The sequence below is a fragment of the Silurus meridionalis genome, chromosome 10 (genome assembly GCF_014805685.1).
Source record: "Silurus meridionalis isolate SWU-2019-XX chromosome 10, ASM1480568v1, whole genome shotgun sequence".
In the NCBI taxonomy this organism is placed as follows: Eukaryota; Metazoa; Chordata; class Actinopteri; order Siluriformes; family Siluridae; genus Silurus; species Silurus meridionalis.
In genome coordinates this window covers 3604714-3629812 of record NC_060893.1, presented here as the reverse complement: position 1 = coordinate 3629812, position 25099 = coordinate 3604714, and the positions used below count along the sequence as shown (strand labels likewise).

At 43.1% G+C, this 25099-nt stretch overlaps 1 protein-coding gene across 4 annotated transcripts; it reads right to left on the bottom strand.

Annotated features, from left to right (window-relative positions):
• Window positions 1-205: 205 nt before the first annotated feature.
• Window positions 206-25099, bottom strand: arid2 (AT rich interactive domain 2 (ARID, RFX-like)). 4 transcript variants are annotated; one of them, XM_046859025.1, is made up of 22 exons: window positions 24954-25099; window positions 23398-23591; window positions 23194-23287; window positions 22351-22448; window positions 18312-18445; window positions 14505-14723; window positions 14330-14397; window positions 14180-14249; window positions 12576-12829; window positions 12341-12437; window positions 11790-11999; window positions 11453-11617; window positions 11058-11133; window positions 9841-9975; window positions 9560-9753; window positions 7073-9477; window positions 5522-5685; window positions 4592-4730; window positions 4406-4485; window positions 2554-2680; window positions 2389-2480; window positions 206-1862 (listed from the first exon to the last, which is right to left on the bottom strand). In XM_046859025.1, exons 2-22 carry the CDS (start codon window positions 23487-23489, stop codon window positions 1751-1753), a joined length of 5025 nt encoding a protein of 1674 aa, XP_046714981.1. In that variant the 5' UTR covers window positions 23490-23591; window positions 24954-25099; the 3' UTR covers window positions 206-1750. The 4 variants fall into 4 exon arrangements, with proteins under 4 accessions (XP_046714981.1, XP_046714982.1, XP_046714983.1 ...); XM_046859026.1 differs by lacking the exon at window positions 24954-25099 and adding an exon at window positions 24208-24226; XM_046859027.1 differs by lacking the exon at window positions 24954-25099 and adding an exon at window positions 23733-23918 and having other exon boundaries at window positions 5522-5682.

Sequence of the window (25099 nt, the reverse complement as noted above, 5' to 3'; positions counted from 1 at the left end):
TAGTTGCCCTTCGTAGTGCTTTCTGTATCACACAATTGTATTTATTTACCTCCCAGAGCAGAAAGAAATAAACAAGCTCTCTGTTCCCTTTGCTTTAAAAGTGTTCGGATCCGGGTTTTGAGACGGATAAAGATCAGACGATCGGGTCGTGATGGGGGTGTTGAAGGGGGGTGTAGGTGCACACAGACAAAAAGAAACCCTCGTCTCAAACAATAGCAAAAATGTTCAGTCTTTTATTTAAAAACTATAAACAGTCACCCAGTAAAGTAAGCCAACCTAGAACAGACTTAGGTATATGTATATATAATCACACACCCTACTGACACCGCAGAATGGGGGGAGGAGGGGGCGGGGCTTGGGGAGGGAGGGGGCGGAGAAAACACCCCGCTCACTCGGATGCTAACACAACAGGCAGTTTATAAATGTTACACAACACACTGGGAAGGGAAGGACTGTCCAGGAGGCGGGGAGCCGGAATGTGGCATGGTCTTAAGAATGAAAAAATAGTACAATAAAATTCCACACTATATTAAGATAGAAAAAGGGGGAGGGGGAGGAAAATATATGCACAGAAAGCAAAAGGACACAGGAGAAAACCTGTATAAAACGCCATGTATTTAAACCAATTTACAAATACAAAAAGAATCGGGTACGGGCAGAGAGAGGGCCTGTACAGTGACGCTTCGAGTGGAGAACCAGGAGGAGGGAAATACCTTCAATATTCGTGGTTGGAGGGTTTTTTTTTTTTGTGTGTATTTTTCTCTTGCTCTTCTACAAAATAACAAGATATATTATTCCATACTCTTTCAGCCAGCAAAATGAGTTCTACAAGTTATATTAGTACAAAAATGGGGGAAAAAAAATAAATCACAGTTCCACAAAAGAAAGAAAGAAACCTGTTCCCCATCCCCCCCCTCCCTAAACTTTACAGCATCAGTACCTTTGTAGAATATTTACAGGTTCTTAAGTACATTCATCCACTGCTGAGTATAGAATCACATCTCGTACAAGTCACCAGGGAACCAAACAAAAAAAATAAAAATAAAAAATGAAATCCCAACCTACTAAGATAATGCTTCAGACACTCCACCAATATCTCTCTCTATCTCTATCTCTCACAGACGTGGCTGCAGCGGCATGAAAGATTTTTTTTTTTAACTTTATATTTATTCACAAATATTTACAAGTGTTTTTTTTTTCTCATTTAATATTGGTATTTATTTCAATAATAAATAAGTGAAAATATAATCGGCTCAAGTAAGAAAACCAAAGCTATCAACTTCTAAAGGAAAAGAAAAACACAAACATCCATCTAGCCACACCTCTGCTGCCCTTTGCTCCGCCCCTGCACCTAATGAGCCCACCCACTTCCGCCCCAACCCCCCCCTTCCTCCCCACATCCATCCATGGACCGAGGAGAATGTGCTCGTTTGGTTGCGAGTGGAGAGGCAGCTTCGTTCCGTGCTGGACGAGGAGAAGGTGGCTTGTTGGAAACGTGTGCGCTGGTTTCTGTGTGGCTGGTGGAAGACCCGTGGCAGTTTTTTTTTTTTTGTTTGTTTTTTTGTAAATTTTTTATAATAAGGTGAAGTGATGATGCACAAATCCCAACGCACGGGGACCGGAATGGAGGGAGAAAAATGAACGGGAGAGGAGAGGAGGAGGAGGAGAGAGAGAGGTGCTGCTGACGCCCGGCATCTCAGGATCCGATTCCTGTCCGAATGTTTTTTTTTTTTGGGTTCAGCTCAAGGGCTCAAGCCTGCAGCGTGTGCGTGAGTTCGTAAAGGCATTTGGCGAGCGTGGTGGAAACCTCCATATTGCTGAGCGCCAGCACCGAGAGGTGATTCTCATGCCGCTTCACCAGTCTGCGCACACAAAAACGAGGATTAGGATGGGTGCACCACAATCATTTACACAATACTGTCAGCTTATTTAAAAAAAAAAAAAAAAGACCACTGAAGACATTTATCGTGTGTACGTGGGGTGTGACGGAGAACAGATCGTTGCAAGAGTCAACTTTTTACACAAAGGACTCGACAGTGGGTTGTGTATACTCTACGAATGAACTCCAATCCATTTTTATAATAACTGCAGTTCTAACACAGTGCAATGTTAATTTATAAATGTACCTTTTAATCTTTAAACCTACAGCAACAAAAGGATCGTTTATGTGCAACTAAAGTATATTGACAAACACTTTTTCGTCCACATTAATGTGATTTCGTTTGAAAACGCTTATTTTTCTCTGTTTTGGCCTACGAAAGCGTAAAATCCACCATATGTGAACCTTAACACACACAAAAAGAATGAGATCCAAATTGACAATAATCCAAACCCCTTAACACCCCCCATCCCATCAAACCAGCATTAACGTAAAGCTTTTCCACTTACTTTTGTCCACAGTCTGAATACTTGGCAATGTTCTTTAACGTTAAGGCAGCAGTTAGTCTGATGTGTTTGGTCAGTGGTCCCTCTTTATCATCCTGAGAGAAAAGGAGCGTTAGAAGTTGCGGTGGATTCGGAGTGGTGGAGAGAGAAGTGTGGGGAGATACTCACAGTGAAGTCCCTGAACACCAGGTTGCGGGAGCCGCGACGCAGGGCCATGAGGGCCGCGCTCGGGTGATTCACGATCGCTTTCTGTGGCCTGGAAGGAGCCGAACTGCTGCCTGCCGGCGGGGGAGACCTAAACACACACACACACACACAATCAATACATTAATGAAATAAATACAATAACATAGAACATCCAACACTCACAGCAGTCAGCTTTCATATGGAGCTTTAGTTATAAATATACCGATTCAAAACAATCAGGAACTCACTATAAACCCCTGAAATCTTTTATTTGAGTCATCAGATACGAATGCTGGAAAAACGAAACTATTCTGAATCCAGGAAACTACTGATGCAATGCAACTGCATCAATCACCAAAGGTGTGAGTCTACAGTACATGTGGCATTCCTCTTACACACACACACACACACACACACAGACATCTTTAAAGTGACCTTCAAATCTTTAACGTTCCTCAAAACCGTGTTTAATATTTTTCCCCATCGGTAATGAAAGCTTTATTCCCTTTTATGGATCACGACTTCCTTGAAATATGGCTGGTTTTCTCTCTCTTCAAAATATTCTGACTCTGTCCTTCAAGCGCTGCAGCCATACCTCAGAACATTGTCCACTTTAATCGTCGGATATCAGATATTAAGCAGGTTTTACCCCCCAAAAAAGTTCAGATGTGAGGGTGAGGAGGAACTCCCAGAGGACAACAAGTTTAAAAAAAAAAAAAACCTGAATCTGAATGAAGGGTATCACCAAGGGAAATAATCCTTTTTGTTGCAGTTCTTGCCCTGTGCCAGTTTTTTTAAACCTTTCCATGTGTTCCAGGATGGAAAAATTGGTTTCAAGTTTAATATTTTCCAAATACTTGCTGCACTGGAACCCTGTAATGTCGGGGAGGTGAGATGCAATGCAGCATCGGTTCTCTAAACAACAGTGTTGATTGCTGACTATTGCGTTAATATCTGAAGGAACTACGGCAACAACAACAAAAAAAGTGAAAAACCAAGAAAACCATGACAAACCAAAGAGCTTGCAAGGGGGAAGAGAAAAAAAAAGGTATTTGAGAAAAATTAGGAATGAATGGGAAAATGCAACCCTTTATATCACTGTTCACCCAGTTCTCCCAGCACATGCACTATTTTATCTGAAAAAGTATGGAAGGAAACCTGTGCTCTTCGAAGAAGAACCAGAGCTCAAAATTACAATAACTGCTCAAGTTTGTCCTGCTGCAGGCCTTCAAAAGGTATTTAGACGCTCTACCTAAAGGTAAACACATTCATGGGTTTTGCTTAATAATCAAGCGCCCATAGTTGCATACTAGAACTATCTGCAAAAATCCATACGGATAGTTTTTCCGGGTCGCATCAGTAATACGGTACAAGAGCGGCCTCTAGAGGGGAATCACTGATGCCGTGGGATGTTTGTTTTGACACGCGAGACCACGAGCTGTACCTTGTTCGTGTTAGTTCATGGTGCATTAACCAGAGTTAAAATGAACTCAATTTAAAAATGTATAAGTAAATATTGGAATTAACAAAAACAAACAATACTTCTAAAGCTTTTATAAACTTAAGGTGATCTTTTAAATGGAATCTGTTTATAGATTTACCATTAAAAATACAGAGCAATTGAAATGATAATTTTTTTTATAAGTACTATTTTACTTTGTGTGTTTGTTTTTTTTTTTTTTTATCCAGTATCCATTTTAAATAGCGGTTGATTAATCAACAAGTACGATCCAACCTGGCTATAGGTATCTGGAAAGTCTGTCGACATCTAGTTGTTCCACAATATCCAAAACTCAAAAACACAGCGTGAGGGCTGAAAAGCAGGATTACTCACTTGGAAGTGTTGGAACTGCTGCCTTGCGTTTCCTCCAGCTTGAGTGCGGCTAGAAGAGCTTCCCTAGAGCAATGCTTGTCCTGTGGAAGCGCATCGTTTATTAACTTTGTGTAAACCAGGAAGCAAATTGATTAATTCGTTCCTAAAATATAAAAAGGTAAAAAAAGGATCTGGTCATCGTCTGACCTGTAGATGTGTAATGAAAGAGAGTCTCTGGCGTGAAAAGGGTTCGCAGCCTTCCCACATGCACTGGCCGGGATACGCCTCTTTATTGCCGTGTTGCGTAGCCGCATGGTAGAAGACCTGCGACGGCGTCTCGAACCACCTGGATCACCGCACACACAAAGCACAATCCATTCAATAAAGTAATGCATATATTCTTTTACATTTTTTTTATTCTTATATAATATGAGGGGCGTTCAAGTCAAACCGAGACTTGTCAGTGCACACACGAACATTAACGATCTCTGGACCGACCCGTGACATACATAGCAGTAATATGACACGCTAGACAAGTGTTACTGTGTCTAAGACCACTGCATGGCATCCTTTAATTTTTTTTTACCTGTAACATTTAAGTCCCGCTTTGACGAACGCCCCTCGTATTGTGGAATAAATGATGTAATAGAGAAGGATTTGTTTGGCAGCAGTTCTTGACGTCCCTCAGAGTAAGAACGTATTTTAAAGAGTCGCAGTGTATGTACCAGAGGTCACGTGACAATGACCAAATGTATACATACAACGCCTGTAGGACTCTAAACACTGCCGATGTTTAATAACTTTGTAGGTTCATGTTTATAATAGTATATAACTTATGCTTTATCAGGACAGGATGTATATTACATGGAAATTTGCTCTACTGGTCATTTTACAGAAGGTAAAACGAGGCATAATTATTCCAAGCGCACGCAAAAAGGAATACTGACCCAACAGATTTGGACGGGACTAAAAAAAACGAGACACACAGCGATAATTAAACAATGATTAATCAAACCATTTAAGCATCCCAGGAGTTCTTGCGAAATGTGGGGAAGCACATTGTCGACATGAAAAACGTCTGGTCATGAATGAACCAAAAAAACTAAGCACGGCTTAGCAGTGCGGATCCACGCGTACCTTTTACAGGCCTGCCAAAGACATTTGAAGTTCTGTCCAGGTTTGCGGGTCTGCTCCAGAGGGAGAGCTGCGGCTTGAGGCCCATCACCTGGAGGAACCGAACTCTGACTGACTGCTTGTGCAGTCTGAGCCACCGGGGGTGGAGACTGAGCCGACACGGGCTGCTACACAGAGGGGGGGTGAAAAGGTTGGGATTAGAGGTTTGTGCAATATTGACAAAAGAAATATATATATTATATGACCAATAATTATAATTAGATGACATTTAGCTTAGTGTGTTATAATGCTGGTACCTTAAGGACCATGGATAGCTGCCTCAAATTATTTTACACATTGATCTTTTCCTTTTACAGGAATTATTTTTTTTTACCTTTATAAAGCTATTTTTAAAGAAAAAAAAAAAGAGTGTGTCTCACCTTTTCAGTAAAATTCTTACATTTAATAACTCAATAAAAATAAGAAATTTTGGCTGTTAACAAAGCAAATAAAATCAGTATTTTGATTGATTATATTATATACTTATTATTATCAATATATTATTATATATTGACTATATTGATTTAAAACATGAAAATATAAAATGCACACATTTTCAACCATCATATCTTAAATTTTGTGGTCATTCTATATCCATTTTTATAGATTGAAACGTATGCTTGCACTCTGAAGGTGTGGCGTTTTTGCAATATATCGTTAAAACAATTACATTAAAGCAGACGATACACATCTTATACCCGTATATGGATCGAAATGAGCCTTCATACCGTTCAGCTCAATGAAATTACACTAGTGTATTTATTTTCCCCCAAAACCTACTGACTCAGGGCCAACATTCAGATTCAACCGCCTAATGAGCTCTATTTCATTAATAGAAGAATCTGTGAAGGGTCACTAATAAACTACAGGTATATATAAAAATATTATTTGCAAAAACATTTGGATTATTAGTATTTGGATTATTATTAGTAGGCACAATTTAAGTTAGGAATTTGTTCCGCTTCCTTTATCTATCAATATCAGATATATGTACAGTAAACAAAAACTTAATGTGTTGATGAACGTGTTTGTATATATGAGCGGATTCAGTTGTATAAAATCTGGCGCCCATCGAACAAAAATGCAAGGTTTCAATGTGGAACCTCATAGGCTAATTCCTTCCACAGCTTTTGGGCAATGCTCTAAAATACCTTATTAGGAAGAAATGGCAACTAAAATTGGAAAAATATTAAAGTTGGGGGGTTGGATGTCTCATTTCCCACATTGTCTCTAGGAAGAAATACCTAAAACAGTCCTAGATAGTGATAAACACTTATTAAAAATACTTTTAGCAAGCAGTCCGAAAGCCATAACACAAAAATAGTTTTTTGCACCGCTGATATCCATCATACAGAAATATCCTTCCCCCACTCTCCCAGGAGTGCGAGTTATACCCTTGACGAAACTGGATTTTTCCCTCATAATACAGGCTAAATGATCAAATAGAATAAAGGACTACACCAGTATCGAACCCCCAGGCAAACATATTTTACTCCGAAAGTGTAGAAGTCTTACCTGAATGGTCGTTTCAGGAAGCGGAGCAGGCACACCGGGTCTCTGCTGCGCTACATTTTCTATTGCTACTTTTGCTACTGTGCTTGGGTCAACACCTGCCGGGACTGCCACCATGGTAGAACTGTTGCCAGCATTGTTGGGGTCGCTGATGGTGACAATCCGCACTCCCACCTTGTTGGGGATTCCCGAAGCGCCCCGGTCGCTGTCTTCTGCTGGTCTCTTTAGGGGCCTGCTCTCAGACGTGCCATTAGTAGCCGGGTCTGCTCCAGGGGGATTCTGGGTAGTAGGTGGTGCTGCAGGAGAGACGTGGTTGTGAGGTGAATGCTGTTGCCTCGAGCCTGACGTGTCCAAGCTCTGGGCTGAGGGACCGTTGGAAATCTCAGCGCTGTGACCAGAGCTTTTCGGCCCATTGGCCAGACGTTCCAGCTGCTCTGCTTTTGCAGTGCCTTGCTGGGGGGAGTTTGAGTCAGTAAAAGTCTCGTGCACTTTTGAAGGAATCAGCACCTCCCCGTTGCCCATGTGTTTGGAAGCTTTATGATTTGGAATGTTTTTGCTTGGATGGGTACCGGTCGTGGCTTCCCCGACTTTTTCAAAGTCGCACACCCCGTTTACAAGGGGTTTTATAGATTCAGAGGGTGCGCTTCCTGACGTCTGTTTGGCCGTGCTATCGTTGCCCTGTATGGTTGGACCGTTGAGGGCCTGTGCACCTTGCAGAGCCTCTGGCAGGCTGTTCCCTGAGTGGTATGGAGGTAGACTCGAGTCAAACTTCCTACCGTTGAGCAGCTTGGCCCCAGGTCTGTCAACCTCCATAGGCTGCCCGTTGCTGGCTTTGGTGGAGACTTCGGTCACCAAGGAGTTTTCCATTACCTCGATCTTCCTCTCGTGGACATGAAGTCCTGCAGCATCCCTGGCTTCCTCCTCCTTTTGGCAGATGATTTTGTCACCTCGGAAAGGCGGGACAGGTGTGGATGCTGGAGGAGGGATGGGCGGGGTCAGTTGGAAACCGATTGTTGGGGGTGATGTGTTGATGGTTAGACCCGTCTGTGAAACCATAGGAGACGGTGCCCCCTGGCTGCTCACTGCGGCATTAGGGAAACTAGAGTTTGGCACTACCGTGAACGTGACCTGATTGTTAGGCGTGGCCTGTAAGATGGTGGCAGAGTTGGAGGTGGAAAGGATCTGCCCGGGTAGGATTGAAATGGGGACGGTCTGTACAGCACCTGGAGCTTGCAGCGAGCTCTGCATGAGCTGTACATTTAGCTGTGGAGTTTGTGGAGTTCCCTGGCTGCTGTTGGTTACCTGGTAAACTACCTGTGGGCTCGGTGCCCTGGTGCTGGCAGGAGGAGGAACTTGTGGTGCTGGCAGAATAAGCTTGCCTCCTGGTGTCGTGGGGCCACGCTTTGGAAGCAGCAATTGTTTGATCAAGCTAGATTCTGTAGAGGTAGTCTGGGCAGGGGATATGGGTGGGGCCATGGGAGGGGTTGGTGGAGGGGGTGGTGGTGGTGGTGTAGGTGATGTGTGAATCTGTAACTGCTGCCTTTTAACAGACAGCATCTGGCTGACAGTAGGAGGTGGCCCCTGGCCCGGGGTGGGATTTGAGGATGGACTGGAGCAAGAGTTGAGTTGGGAAGAGGCCGGTTGAGGAGAGGTGGCGGGAGGCCCTGAAATCTGGATAGTCTGGGCATTTTGCATGGTTGAGGGGTTGGCCAGGACAATGTGGTGGATGGCTGGGGCAAAGGCAGGATTGGGCTGTGGATTAGGGCTGACTATAACCAAGCTCTGCTGCTGCTGGAGGTGTGGCTGGTGGTGTAGCGCATGCTGTGCCTGCGGGGCAGGCTTTGGGGCAATATTCTGGAAAGTCACACGTGATCCTTGGGTGCTCTGTACACCTGCTACGGTAAACACCTGCCCTTCTGCCACCAATGGTGTACAAGGAGTGCTCGAGTACTGAGGAGGGTTGGCTGGTACCACCAACGAATCCTGGGAAGAGGCAACTTGCTGGCTCAGTGGGGTCGGAAGCCGTTGTTGCTCCAGGGGAGGGCAGGCTGCCTGTACTCTTCCTGTGAGGATATGTCCCTGTGGTAGTGCCTTCTGCATCAGTGTTACTGGAGCATGTGGAACGAAAGTCTGGGTGGAGGCAAGGGGAGTGGTGGGAATGGAGCTCTGGATCATGGCGGTCTTTAGAATGTCGTTAGGTCGTGGAAGCATCGGTGAAGCTGCTGTCGAGGAAGGCGGTGGAGTTTGTACCAGTGGGTTCGCTGGGAGCCGTGGAGCTGGTGCTGGAACATGAGGATGAGGATTGGGAGCTCCATGCATGTTGAAGGCAACGGGTGGTGATGCTTGGTTGGCAGTAAGACTTGGTGCTGGTGCCCGGACAAACTGCCCACCCACACCAGGCGGCAACGCTGGCAAACATCAGCAGACGTTAGTAAAAGACACAAAAACAACAGCAAAGCCCAAACAGCAACAAACAGAACACTGGCTTACCTGATTGGGTGTGATGTGGAGGGTCTAAGGAGGCTTCGGGTTTGGGCCCTGGTACAGGACAGGACTGCTGCTGGTAATACAGTTGAATGTGTAGAGGAATCGCCCTTTTCCTCAAACCAACTACATGGATCTGAGCTTGAGAGTTTACCTTAGACTCTTCCATGCGTTTAATCGTATGATTAGGGAATATTGTCCTGTTAAAAAAATAAATTTAAAAATGTATGAGGCATTATTTCACCGATAAATATGTATAAGACATTAAGAAAGACAAACATACACACCTTAAACATTTGTAAAAACAGTTAGACGTGAGAACACCGCTACGTGACAGCTTGCCGCATGTTGCCAGGTAGTCAGAGTACAGCTCGGAGCGTGAAACAGAGCCTTCTGCATGTACCTCATAATGAGCATTCAGCCTGGAGAAGAAGGGAGGTGGTAGAGAGAGAGATTTAATACACAATCATTTTGAACTAAATTGTGATTAAATACCAAAGACTGACTGATGCCCAAATTTTTCCCTTTAATATTAAATTATATAACGTTACATGCATTGCTTCCGAAGTGTTTCGGTACAGGGCTTTCGGTTCAGTAAACCGAATTTACGTGCGGAACATAGTTTACAATCCGAGTTTCCTCAGGAACATATTAAGCGGCGGACCACAAGTTTGTTTAGTCTCCGCCTCACACAGTGTCATCGTTTTTTTATTATTTAACTTTAAAACATACAAAACGATGCCATAGGTATAAAGTTGGCACACTGTCAATGTGGCTACAAACTCCATTACCAGAAATACGATTTGTAGCGTTTTTGTAAAAACGATTTGTTGTAAAAGTGCGATTCTTTTTTGCGCAGACATGAAATCACTACCACTTCGGTTTTACGACACCTAAGTGATACGGATTATTTAATTTATTTTACAGCTTCAAGAATTTCTCTTAAAAGGAGAAAATTGTGACAATTCAATTCAATTCAATTCAAAGGGAGTGAATGAATGAATGAATGAAGGGTAGAAGGAATGAAATACATAGGTCAGTTAAATAGAACATATCTTTAGACAATTAAAAATTGTCACACACATACACACACACACACACACACACACACACATCTGTATTACCCAAATGGGGTCTAACAAATAAAATAGATTTATTCTATTTAATTTTTATATATTTTATTTTGATAAAATATTACCTAATATACTATTTAACCAAGCAGGCATTTTATTTAAAAAAAACAAACTGTTGATGTTCACAAATGTTGATAAACTACAAGCAATTTTACGTTTTGCATAATTTATATTTAATAAATCTGTGCAGCTACACACAAACCTGAAACTTGAATATCTGGTCAAATTCACATGGATAAACAAATCAGATATAAAAATCCAAACTGAAATAGTTCAGTTGCCGTTTAGATCTATTCCCGTGTTGCAAGATTGGGTCTTGAGGACTATTTGAAGTGGGGCTCAAAAAAAAAAAAAGAAAGAAAAAGACTCACCATTGAGATGCAAACTTTTCTCCATCGATCTCTACAATGCCAGGCGGAGGGTTAGTCTGGACTGAAACTCTTGTCACTATAAAACCAGAGGTCATAGGAGGTCAAATGTAGCAGCAGGAAAAAGGCATTGTTGCGCTTTACAACTTTACATTGTTCATCTTTTTGTGATTGGTCTAAAGCAGAGAAGTGTAATAAATGCTGTGAACATTAGAGGGCAGTGCTGAGCTGCAAAATAAATAAACACACACCAGGGTAATTATTACTGCCGATTGCTTCCTGTTTGAAAAGAAAGAAGCACGTGCTCCGAAACAGTGATTTGGCAGCCTGAGGCAACATGTTTAACCTTAATGTCCGTATTTAGGTCTGAAATGATGAAAGGAAACAGAAGTTCTTACCTGTCACGGGTGCTCCTTGAACCGGAGGAGGTACATTCTCGACAAGCTGTGGCCGTACCTCTGCCACCTGGCTGTTTGTGCTCTGGTGCTCGATCAGTTTAATAGCCGTCAGAGCTTCAGGTCCAAACGTGTGCAAATCAACCGAGACGAGACGCACCAGCAGATCTGTCCAAAAATAACAAAAACATACACACCAGTTCTGATCATTGCAGGTAGTGCAGCTCTACGTTTCACTTGCTATCTAATGCGTGACCGTGATTGCGCGTAATTGATCAGCTTTTATAGTAAAGTGCGTTCTTTAACTGTCGAAGTTGTCTGTGTTTGTTGTCTGCGTTACCTATGCTTCTGTCCACGCAGGCAATTTTGGAGCAGGTGATCTCCCCGAGTTCTGTCAACTGATAAAGCACCTCCAGGGAAGAGATAACGAGCATAATGTCTGGCAGGGTTAGCAGCGTGATCACCTCCCGGTATGATTCCTGGTCCACATACTCGCAGATAAGAACGCCGTTGTCCTCCACCTTGCTCAGGTTGGCCATGATCTCCATGGCTACAGGAGAAGAAGAATTTTTATTTTTTTTATCAAAAACAATATACTTGAAGGCACACAACTGTACAAGACATCTTTGGTATAATAGAAGAGTGTGTGTTTGGGGTGTATAAGTATATACATATATACTCATGGTATATGTATATGACTATAAGGGGAGGGATGGATGGATAGATAGAGACAGACAGACAGACGATATATGTGAGGGTGTATGAATGTATTAAAGGGTGTATAAGTGTGTATCAGAGTGAGTATACTTATGCAAGTTTCATACACCTTTTCTTAAGTTTTCTTTTCTTAGTCTAAACCAATTGTCTCAATATATCTGGCATTGGTCCTACCTCTCATTTTTAAAAAACGGTCCCTCGACATCAGGCATTTGGTGATCGTGTGGAACATCAGGTGTGTTGTTCGAAAGTCTACTGGATCCAGCTGAAGCTGTTAAAAAAAAAAAACCCACAAAGAAAGCGTTTCCAACTCGAGTACAGAGCTCGCTGTATAAACCACCAACCATAAATAACGCAGCTTTTAGAAAAATCGTCACTAAAAGGAACATAAGGACAGGTGGAGTCTGACCTCGCCCGTGACGTTGGCCAGCGTGTCGAGGCCCAGCTGCCGCAGCGAGATGAACATGCAGTGTGCGCAGAGCAGGAGGAAGCGCAAACACGTGCGGTTCGCAGCCAGCTGTTTGATGTTGGTCTCCTCGAAGGACAGGTTCCTCAGGATGATGGCGACCTGCAGTACGCGCTGACCCTCCACGTCGGAGATGCCCATGCTCCTCTGGGGGTGAAACAGCACCACCTGCTCAGCACGCTGCTCCGGACCTTCTCCTGCAAACATAACACCACGTTTCTGTTCAGTCACACTCATATAAACCCAACCTGGAGTGCTTGCTCCGTCATTACGTGGTTTCTACATTTCCATAAACTCATTTATCCGTCTTTCAGGACAGCTGTGTTAAACTAACTTTCAGACACGCCTCGTTTGCATGAAGTGAGGCTTACAGAACTCCGGATAAGGTCAAGCCCATGGAGAACCAGAAGTAAAGCATTAGGATCAAGTTTGAGAAACAGCACTGAGTGAACGATCCACCACCTTTTTTCTCTTCATTACTCAATGATTCCAAATACACTATACAGACAACTGATTGTGGACACCTGAGCATAAGACTGCTATTATGTACTTATTTCTAAACATTCCACATTTAGTCTAAATTTGCTGTCATACCAAGCTCCACTTTTCTGAGATGTTGTTCCACTAGATTTTGTGAAGATTCATTTAGCCACAAGGGTGTTAGTAAAGTCAGGTACTTATGATGAGACGGTAAGGAGGCCTGAAGGTTCATTCACATTCAATAGGGTTGGAGCCTTATATAGCCGGAGATGTTCCAAAGCATCTTCATTAGGAGCGTTGCCATTCTGGTACAAATTAAGGACACAGTTGCACCTCCAAATTGAGGAATAAAGGTTTGGAGAAGATGCACATGTGAATGGAAAATTTATTGGTTCCAATACTTTCATAGTGTAAATAGTGAGTAGAAAAAGTGGGCAATTCTTAAAAATAAACAAAAATATTTGTGACGGTGTTGTTTGTCCATCAACTATCGAACTAAGATGGAGATGTGCACTTCTTCAGGTCTATTCAGATTTTTCGAAACCTGTGTATGAACTCATAAAGTAAAAGAATCCTGTATGATAAGGGTTTGGAAGAGATGATTAAATTAAAAAAAAAAAAAACTGACTAGCTGTCCGGACAGTAATTACAGCAGAAACAAGGCAGAAAGTATGAATGTATGTTCACTTCAGTTCATTGTAAAAAAATGACGAAACACTGAATCGCTTTAATAATGAAATTGACGCAGATGAGTACTTTTACTTTTCATCTTCTATTCGAGAACTTGAACTCAAGCCGAAATGGAAAAGGAGAACTCGGGTCATATTAAAGCAGGAGGGATTTGTACTGTTAAAATCAACAACATTCAACTTTGATATTACGGAAAATCCCCAATCACTTTTTTATACAATCTGTCCTTCATGAGGACTCCAGTGGTTATGGCTATACCTTAAATAAGCTGAAACAAAGAGGCAAACCATGCCTTCCATTCAACCAGTGCCACAACAAAGGAATTGAAAACCATAATGAATGAACACGTGTGGGTGCGTGTGTGTGTGTCCACCCACCTTGTGGTGTGCAGCTCTTGTCTGAGATGAGATCTTTTACTTCAATGTCTTCCACGATATCCTTCCAAAACTGTAGAAAGAGCACAGGTAAGTAAATTAACATTCACGCTAATATCCAGGTGATTTAATATATTTGTGTCTAAATCTTACCCTGACAAAATCTCGGGACGTTTTCTCCCTCCAGTCGATGCCAAATACAGCAGAAAAGCTACCTAATGCTGTAACACACAAACAGAAAATAAACCAAAAAAAAATGTATATATGTATATTTGTGAATGATAAGACGCGAGTCCTAATGTGCGACAGTAATGAAAAACGTTCGTACAGTCGTCGAAAACTCCGGCATGTGCCAGCAGCAGCGTGACGAGTTTGGGCTCCTTCTCCAGCTGCATGGTGTGCTTGCTCTCGTTGGACATCAGCGTACACACATTGATGGCGAAGTCCACCTCATTAGGAAGCCCCGACAGCAGGGACAGCACCAGTTTGTTATAGTCGCATGGAGGGACAAAATCCGTCGACAGCCCGTAGCTCTGACGGAGATAGTCTGTCGATCAAAAAGTAAATAAATAAATACAAAAAAAAAAAAAAAAGACTACGAAAAGTTCAGTGTAAAAGTCACGTGGTAGAGGTCGAACCGATTAATCGGCAGCGATAGTTGATTGCTGGAACTATTAGCAAAAATCCATACAGAGTTTTTCCGGGTTGCGTCTCTAAAGGCAAATCAGGGACGTCACGTGTTTATTCTTACATGTGAGACTTACATGGAGATATATCAATTATGTATAATTTATTCTTTAAATAATTATATTTATTTATTAATATATTCATATTTCATTTAGCACATTTTCATGATTCACTAGTGGGTTTTTTTTTATTTTTATTATAAAGTTCAGAACTATTTTACATATTGAAAAAAATCCATTTTAAAAACTATCGGTTGATTAATTGGTTATTAGCAAGTACGATCCAACATAGCTATCATTTCATTTGTAATATGTCTTAAACAGATCTGAAGGTTTCAGGGTCACGGCATCATTCGTCTCCATTTAGAGGAATCTCATGAAAAGTAGATTTCATCGGTTTTGCAGATTAATCGGCACCGATAGCTGATTTTCTGGAACTATCGGAAAAAGTTCATAGCGATAGTTTTTCCGGGTTTCGTTATTTACAAGAGCAGCCTCTAGAGGCGAATCACTAATGCAACATACTTTAAGTGCCTTTTATTTATTATTTAGATGAAACAGTTTACTTTTTGTATTACTATTTGTTTCAGCATTAATGCATGTCATTCTCCTCACTATTTATTAATGTATATAATATTAATATATATTTTTAATAATTTATTTAGCACATTTTCAGTACTGTTTTACATGGAATATTGTTGTTTTTTTTTTTTTTAAGTATCAGCTTTGGATTGATTTTATTAGTTGTAAATCCTTAACTCACCAAACACCACACAATACACAAACTTCAGGATTAATCTTGAGATGGGGGAAAATAAATAAACGTCTCATAGACTAATTGTTCACATTTTGACCTCATCCGGCCGACTCATCGAGCATAGATGCTTTCTTTTTTTTTTTTTTTTAGGGTAAAGTATCACAAGCTGCTTTCTGAGAAAGTGTGAAAGTTTGATACTTAACAAGAAAACCTGATCATGTAAGACAACTCCAGAGAATTGAATTGAAGCCAGGTTGCTCCACAACACTTATACACTATGGCAAAAAGTATGGGGACACCTGACTTTTCCACCTATAATTGGTTCTTCCTCAAACCTTTAGCACAAACCTGGAGACATACTATACAATATCGGACCTCTTCGAATGCAGCTGCATAAACATTTCACTTCATGTAAACTAGGAAACCCAAACCTGTTCCAGCATAACAATGCCAGCTCCGTTAAGATCTACTTTACATGGTTTGGAGTGGAAGATCTCCAGCTATAGGACACCTTTGGAATGAATGTGAATGCTGACTGCATTCTGCATTAAGACTAAATATGGAATAGGATGTTTAGAAAGCAACATGCAAGCTTATGCTCATTTTTTCTGAGAGTCTGTTCGAGTCTCTGAGGTCAGTCTGAACGCAGTCCAAACACATTTTCACGAGATTATCTGATTTATTTTATTTATTTTATCAACCGGAGCAGCTCGCTTGTTCATCAGGTGTCGTCCAATTACAACTAATCATAACAAATGATTTTACTGAAGCAGGAGGAGCAGAAAGATGCCATATAACAATATAATATATTATATATATATATATATATATATATATATATATATATATATATATATATATATATATATATATATACACACACACACACACACACACAATATCTCACAAAAATTGAGTACACCCCTCACATCTCAGCAACCATTGTAGTACACCTTCTCAATGGACAATATTATAGAAATTAACCTCGGATATATTTTAAAGTAGTCAATATGCAGCTTAAATGGCAGTACACATTTACTGTCCTCTAAAAATAACTCAACATACAGCAATTATTGTCCAAATAGCTGGCAACAAAAATGAGTACACCCTCAGTAAACATATCAAAACTGTGTCCAAAGTGTCAATAGTTTGTGTGAGCACCATTTATATCCAGCACTGCCTTCATCCCCCTGTGCATGAAATTCACCAGAGCTGCACAGGTTGTTGATGGGACCCTCTTCAACTCCTCCATTATGACATTACAGAGCTGCTAGATGTTACACATGGCACTTCAATGCTTGATGATGCCCCACAGAAACTCAATACGGTTCAGGTCTGGAAACATACCTGGCCACTTAATCACCTTCATCTTCCTCAGCAAAGCAGTTGTCATCTTGGCATTGTGTTTGGGGTCGTTATTATGTTGGAAAACTGCCATCCTGCCCAATTTCTGAAGTGAGGGCATCATGTTCTGCTTCAGAATGTCACAGCATGTTAGAATCCATGTTTCCCCCTCAATGAACTGCAGCTCCCCAGTACCAGCAGCACTCATGCAGCCCCAGACCATGATGCTACCACCACCATGCTTGACTGTAGTCAATTTTCTTAGTACTGCTCACCAGGACCAGTGACACTACTCCACACATGCTGGACAACATCTGAGTTAAGCAAGTTAACACAGGACATGGTTCCAGTAATTCATGCACTCGGACAGGTTTGTCTTCAGCAAACTGCTTTCTAATGAGCCGGTTTCAGAAGAGGCGTCCTTCTGGGATGGTATAACAACAAGCAGACCTTTTGGAATCTTTAAGGAGTTCTTTATCATGAATGTTACCATGTTGAATATCCAGTGTTCAGTATGTGAGAATTGGAATCAAATTTTAACTGCTCAAATACAAGATACACAAATTTGTATAGTCCTGTTATACAAACAAATACACAAACATGATGAATAGGATGTGTGGCTTTGCAGGCTTACATGACGTACAGCTGTTATCACTTTCAGAAGACAGTAAATCTGTTCTGCTATACAAGTTGCACATTGACTACTCTAAAATATCCAAATTTCATTTCTATAATATTGTCCCTTAGAAGATTTACTACAATGGTGTGAGGGGTGTACTCACTTTTGTGAGATACTGTGTGCAGAATCATGACACAAATTAAAAAACACAACAGCCGTATATTAGATATTAGGTTTTCCAGCAGCACCGAAGCAGAATTTCAAGTTATCCATGATGAACAAAGTAACTTGATGCGTGCGCCTACTAAACGTGCACTTTAACACTTTAACTATAACGTCAAGCGCATGCATGGAGTCTGCACTAAATAAATGTATACATAATTATAGAAAACACACACCAGGCCAACTGTTCTTCTACACAAAATACAGATGTCACAGTGAACCAGGATCTACTGCACCAAGCTCTCTCCACCTTTTTTTTTACGTTCGTATCAATGTAGTTTAGCAAAAATAAAAATGAAACATGACACTGGGAAAGTCAGTGGGTCCCTGGTGGTCTAGTGGTTAGGATGCGGCGCTCTCAACGCTGCGGCCCGGGGTCGATCCCCAGTTCTTTACCTAGCTGTACACGAGAACATTCGTTCTGAAGGATCTCCTCGCTGATGATCACACGTGGACCGATATTTTGTTTCGGATGCAAGAAGAAAAGCGTTTAGGATAAACAGGTACCTGATACAGTGTGTTGCTGATAGTTGTAGGAGCAAGGGATGGCGCCGATCGGAAGCGACTGTTTGGGGTTCCCGGGTTGCACCTCGTCGTCATCTTCTCCAAAGTGATGGACCTTCTCGTACTTCTCTAAATAGCTGAAAGGAGGGAAAAAATGGAATTGAAATGCTTACACTTTGCTTAAGTGCGTACTACTGCCATGTGCCACAGGCATGCGCGTGAGTGTGTGTGTGAGTGTGTGTATACAAAGTATTCCTGCCAGCAGTGTGTCATTCAGAACAAACTTCTAGCCCTCAGCTGTTAAACTGAATACATTCTCGTGTTTGGAAAACACGTTCTTACGTGAACGGGAACGCTTTCCTCTGGGCGCTGAATGAGAAACGAGGCGCGCAGATTTACATTTGGCAAACGGTGCGAACGTGTGGTTTATTTGGAGCAGTAACACCTGCCAGCACCGCTAGATTGTTCACGGAGATTCAGACAAACCATCGATTACGCGTTCGTTCAACCGCTCTAACCCCCCATACGCCTCTCCAGTATTTTCCTCGTGCACACATGTGCCACTTTGACTCCAACACTGCTTCCTTTCAGAGCGAAAACTTTGAGTCACATGTCAGGCTTGGGCTTTTAGGCTCCACCTGATCTGAATTCTTTACCTAGTTTAACTCTGGTGGCGGCGGCATTGCGTGTTAAGGGCGACCAAGGCTTCTGGAGGAATTCCTAAAGAGTAGGACGAGTGTGCATTACATCATCCTGATCATAACCGAGTTCAGGCTCAGGTCACGTGACGTCGACTACAGATCGACGCTTGAACATGTTTTCGGCAAACGCTCATGAGTCTGTGTTCCAACAATCAGACGTCCATGCAAATTTTAAGTCAGTGTTATGGGAATGGTACACCCACTAACGGACAGAATATCACCCTGTGTGTGTGTGTGTGTGTGTGTGTGTGAGAAAGTGACTCACCGAGGCAGTCTCCTGAATGAGGTTTCCCCTTGTATGTGCAGCAATGGTAATCCCTCATACACTGACTAACACTACACCTCTACAGGTTTACATCTCTCTCTCTCTCTCTCTCTCTCTCACTCACACACACACACACACACACACACACACACACACACACACACACACACACAAGTCCTCAAAAGCCAACTGAAACGAACCCTTCCCATGGAGAACCCTCCTCCTCCTGGCTGAATACATGTGAGCGCGTCAGGCAACCGTGAAAGCAGTGTATGCAAATCCTGAAACTTTCAGTCTGTTTTGTTAAGGAACGTACCTGAGAGAACAGGAACTCGCCGATAACCCTCTCACACACACACACACACACACACACACGCCAGCCATTTTTGGGTCGAAAGGTCCGGAACCGATTTCCAGTCGGGGCCGAAATGCCATTAGTGGACACGCCCTCCAAATGAACTTACAAATCACTTGAATCAACAGGAAATAAATCTCACTCACACACACACACACACACACACACACACACACACACACACACACACACACACACACCAAACCAATGGTGGATCCAAACCAATCGGCCATGGCATACTCGCATGTGTGTGTATGTGTGAGCTTTGTGCCCTTTACTAAACCATGTGATACTGATGAACAAAACTCTTATCCCTGACATAAAGTGCGCTGGCCTTGTTCCGGTTGCCATGTCTACTGAAAATCATTTACGCAACAATATTAATGCACAAGCTTCAGATCTGAAAGTCGGAAAACCTATACATTTATGGTCGACCCCGTTATTCAGACTTACGTTCATCTAATTAGTACAACTGAGCAGCTATGAGAGGCATTGCTGAGGGAGCCCCCGGGAGTGGCAGCTTGGTGTGGCTGGGATTTGAACTCACGACCTTCGGATCCAAAGTGTATTAACCACTGAGCTACCACCTCGCCGAAATAAACTGGCAACATCCAACACGGGGAATCCTGAAGATGATGTGGACGCAAACAACAACAACAACAACAACCAGGAGAGTGTGAATTGTCTAGAAGGGTCGACCTTCACATTATATTTGAGTATTGCTTATAAATTCAGGTCTAGGTTCAATCAGTGTTGTTGTTCTCCAAATATTAAAGAAATTGTAAATAAAATAATGCATTTTAAATCCAGACAGTGAAAAATTCCAGACAGGACACAAAAATGTAGCATTTACACTTCACAGCACATCAATATTACTTTGCATGAAACCCCGATCCTGAGAGACTGAGCTGTATATCTTATGCATCCGACAGCGCAAGTGAGAATGAAGGGCCTTCCTTAGGGGCCCGGTTTGGTGGTGTAGAGATCTAAACTCATCATGATCCAACATCTGAACTACTGAAGCCTCACTGTGACATGGAATCGTATACAACTCTGAACACACACCTCGACTCGATTTATTTTTTTTTACCGGCACCACACACACACACACACACACACACACACACACACACACACACAGTTATTTCCTCAGTCATTTTTCTAAAGCCCATTTCTGATCAATTCGTACGCTCAAAACAAGATAAGAGCGTCTGAACGTCCTCTCGTTGAGGTCTGACCTGATTATAACCTAAACACACACACACACACACACACACACACACACACAAACACACACACACACAACAGCGACCACTGCATCACCAGAGAATCAGATGGAACATGCTTTACTTTTGTAATTGTGTGTTATGTAAGAGTTCAGAGCCATGAAGGAGTCACCCAGGTGGAGCAGGGGCAGAAGCCCAGGTGGAGCAGGGGCAGAAGCAGAAGCCCAGGTGGAGCAGGGGCAGAAGGGTAATTAAAATCTAATACCCCACCAAAGCAACAGGTGCATACAAAACTCCCACCAGTTATAGCCCCGAGTCTCGCCTCACCGTCACACACTCGACTGGAGAGCAGAAAGAATGCTGTGATGATGGCAAGAAGCCAAACGTGCATTTTTGTGTTCTTATTAACGTCACGCTACACAACACAAACGTGTCCGCGATACACGAAAGACAAGCGGACAGGTGAAGCTGCAGGAGTACAGTATGAGAGCATCACGCTTGTTATGTATTGTGTAGACGTGTAGTATAAGTGCAGTTGTGTATTGTGTACTATAATTGCAGTTCTTGTCTATTGTGTAGTATAAGTGCAGATGTTGTGTATTAAGCAGTACAAATTCTGTTGTGTATTGTGAGTGCAGATGTGCGGTATAAGTGTAGTTGTGCATCGTCGGATATGAGCAGATGCACATCTGTTGTGTAGCATGTAGTACAAGTGCAGATGTGTAGTGTGTAGATTTTATGTAGCATAAGTGCAGATGTATACTGCGTAAATGTGCATCAGTGCAGATGTTTTGTAGCACAAGCGCAGTTGTGTATTGTGTAGATGCGGGTGTGTATTGTAATAATGTACATTTTGTGCATTGTGCAGTATAAGTGTAGATATTATGTAGATGTGTATTGTGTAGTACAACATTTACATTTTGACACATACTACACACAACTACACAACATTTACACTAGTACTACACATCTAAACTTGTAGAATAGTTGTTGTGCAGGTGTTATTGTGCAGAATACATGTATTGTGTAAACATTGTGTAAATGTTGCATCAATGTGTAGTATAAGTGTAGGTGTGTAGTTTTCGTGCAGATGTAGTTGTATAGTGTCGATGTGTAGTTTTTGTGTACAAGTGCAAATGTGTAGAGTAAATGGTAGATGTTAGTGTGTAGTGTAAGTGTAGATGTGCATTGTATAAATTCTGTGTAGTTGTGTAAATGTGTACAAGTGTAAATGTGTGTAGTTTTTGTGTAGGTCTGTACAAGTACAGATGTGTAGTGTGTAGGACGAGTGTAGTTGTGTGCATGTGCAGATGTTGTGTAGTTTAATTGTAGGTGCTGTAGTGTGTAAGACAAGTGTAGCTGTTGCACAGTAAATAGTTGGTGCGTATTGTGTAGCTGTTGTGTAGATGTCGTGTAGTGCCCATGTCCCGGGCAGAGCGCGAGCGGGGATGTAAACAGAAGGCGCGTGCGTTCCGGGATGTTGGAGGAAACTTACCGCAGGTAGAACTGCTTGAGAACAAAAGCGGCGTTGGAGCAGCTGCGGGGGAGAGAAAACTCTTCACCCAGATCACTCCACTGATTCCTGTCTGAGACCTGAAACACACACACACACTCCATGAATAACTATCATCAAATAAAGTTACATCTCTGTGTTTTGAGTGTGTGTGTGTGTGTGTGTGTACTCGGTAGCCGGTTCCCAGTCTAAATCAGGTAGCTTTGCTAACCCCTTGTTAGCACTGAAGGCTAATGCTACACCGATACATGTTTCCCGTGAAAGTGCGGTGCGAGCCGTAGAGAAGCTCCTAGTCCGCGGGCAGAGGCGAGCAGAGCACCGGGCCGGCGGCGCAGCGCAGCGCCGGGAACATTTACCCAGTTCTGTAGAGTATTATTCGGTGAGCGGGCCTGTGAGTGTGTGTGTATGGAGTGTGTGTGTGTGTGTGTGTGTGTGTGTATGAGTGAGGCCTACACGCCAGCCTTTAGCCACGAAGCCCCAGCCTTGATTACAGCCAATTCCCCCGAACTTCCCAGCGAGGAGAGCGCGGCAGAAACGGCATGGCGGAACAGAAGCCCCGCGGCCCGGCGGAAAGGACCAGAGCCGGCGGTAAAACCGCGCTCGAGCCGCTCTACAAACTGCACTCACACACTCTCACACACACTCACTGCTAACGTCCGGGGTTCTCTCGCTCTACACACATAAAGCATTAGCACACTGCCGGCCGAGCGAGAGGCCATGATCGCTCTCACAAGCTCGCAGCGGAGAATATCGACACGGTTGTTCCCCAGAGCGCGGTGCCGGTACCGTGTGAACCGTCGGTGAGTGTGTGGCGGAGCGGCTCACCTTCGCGAAGCCGCCTAAAGAGACGACTCTGGCGTAGAGCGCGCTGAGATCCAGCTCCTTCCCCCCGACCACCGGGAGCTTCCTGAACGGTGATCTGCGGAGGACAAGAAACGGCACAATGAGTTACCCGGTACATGTGGTCAAGCGCGGCGGGGAAACTTGTGTGTGTGTGTGTATTTTATATTTTATATTTTTTTTCCTCACCCTCTGCTTTGGTGAAACTGCCGCAGCTCGTCCAGGAAAGCTAGTCCTTTCCTCCGCTGCTCGGGTGCATTCTTCCCCGTCGAATTCGCCATCGTGTCGATCCCGCAGAACCACCGGCCCAAAAATCCAACGCTCTCCGCCTGCCTAAGAGCCCATAGTCCGGCGGCGCCCGGTCCCTCACCGCGCTGGGGCGTCTAAAAAAGTTAAAGAAATGGCAGATGGGGAGAAGAGCGCCAGCTCGCTAATAAGGTCTGTTACACACACACACACGCGCGCGCGCACACACACGCACGGGTACTAAGCAAGGGGGGAGAAAAAAAAAAAAAAAAACACACCGATCTCAATCCCAAGTTCACCCAAACAACCAGGATCTAACGGCGCTCTGAAACCGTCATGCTCCAAAGACGATCGATTTCAAACGGCCGTGTGTTCGGGGCTTTGGAGTAGATCTGACAGTGTGTGTGTGTGTGTGTGTGCGCGAATCGCTCGCGCGCGCGCACGCACACGTGCATACATACATACACACACGCTGTGTGTGTGTGTGTGTGTGTGTGTGTGTGAGAGAAACGGCGGCCGCTCACAGACAAAAAAAAAGTGCTTCGGTCGCACGGCAGCGGCATCTACAGGCCACGCGAAGAAGTGCAGCTCCGACCAACCGCCACCGCGCTTCATCTAAACAATAGAGTGTGCGCTTTTTTTCCCCTGTAGGGGCTCCTGTATAAAGTTACAACATCTGCTAAAAACTGAAAAATAAAATAAAAGTGAAAACCAGGTTGCGGTAAAAACAAATGGTGGATGAAGTACACAAACCTTGAAGTTGAGTTAAAAGTAAAGATGCACTCGGTAAAATGTGTCCCTTTAAACTTGCACTTGAGAAAAAGTACAAAACGAGTTGCCTCCAAATGTACTTAAGTATCCAAAGTTATGGTCATAATGTTTCTATTAGGAGTTGATATGATAGTAATGATAGCGAGTCAAACACCGATGACTGAAATACTTCTACTGCTCAAAATAAAAACGTGCAAATGACGTCACAGGGCTTGTGGCGAGTTCGAGTGAGGAGTTTCGTCATCATGTATTCCTCTCTAAATGTTCTGCTTGCTGTTGAACTGATGCTCAACTGTGCACTGTGTGACTTTGGATCTGAAGGGCATGAGTTCAAATCCCAGCCACAGCAATGTGCCACGCATGGCCCCTGAGCATGGCCCTTAACTTCATAGCTGCTTAGTTGTATGAATGAGGTCAACTCCTGATGTGTGCCCTGTTATACTTCCACCTGTTGTTTAACAATGTATTGATCATTAATTGGTATAAAGTTCTGTCTTGTGTGTATTTTACAGTCTATAAGTGTGTACGGGAATGAGATGAGATGAGCTATTTGCCCCTGATCCCTAACATCAGGCGGATCTTCTCTCCACTAGCTGGGGTTATTACAGTTTCAACCATTACACGGCTGAACCCCTGTGAGCGCTCTCACAAAATGGCGGAGAGCAACATAAAAAAAAAAAAAAAAAGACCCCCATTTTGTCACGCTGACGTTTTACACCGCTACTCACTCGGAAACGACTTTCTGCTCCGGGAATGATCACCGGGCGACGTGTTGACGAGCGTCACGTCGAAGACGAGAAACGAGTGAGAAAACACACGCACGCGCGCGCGCGCTTCGGTTTGAAGGGCGCGAGTTCGGTTGCAGCCCGCGCGC

Bases quoted from the DNA above. Each gene is read 5' to 3' on its own strand.
- arid2 (XM_046859025.1), bottom strand. From the start codon at position 23,489: ATGGCGAATTCGACGGGGAAGAATGCACCCGAGCAGCGGAGGAAAGGA. The intron at 14,250-14,329 runs GTAAGATTTAGA...CTCTTTCTACAG, and splicing joins CGTCCCGAGATTTTGTCAGG to TTTTGGAAGGATATCGTGGA. The intron at 11,618-11,789 runs GTAACGCAGACA...ATTTTTGGACAG, and splicing joins CTGCGTGGACAGAAGCATAG to ATCTGCTGGTGCGTCTCGTC.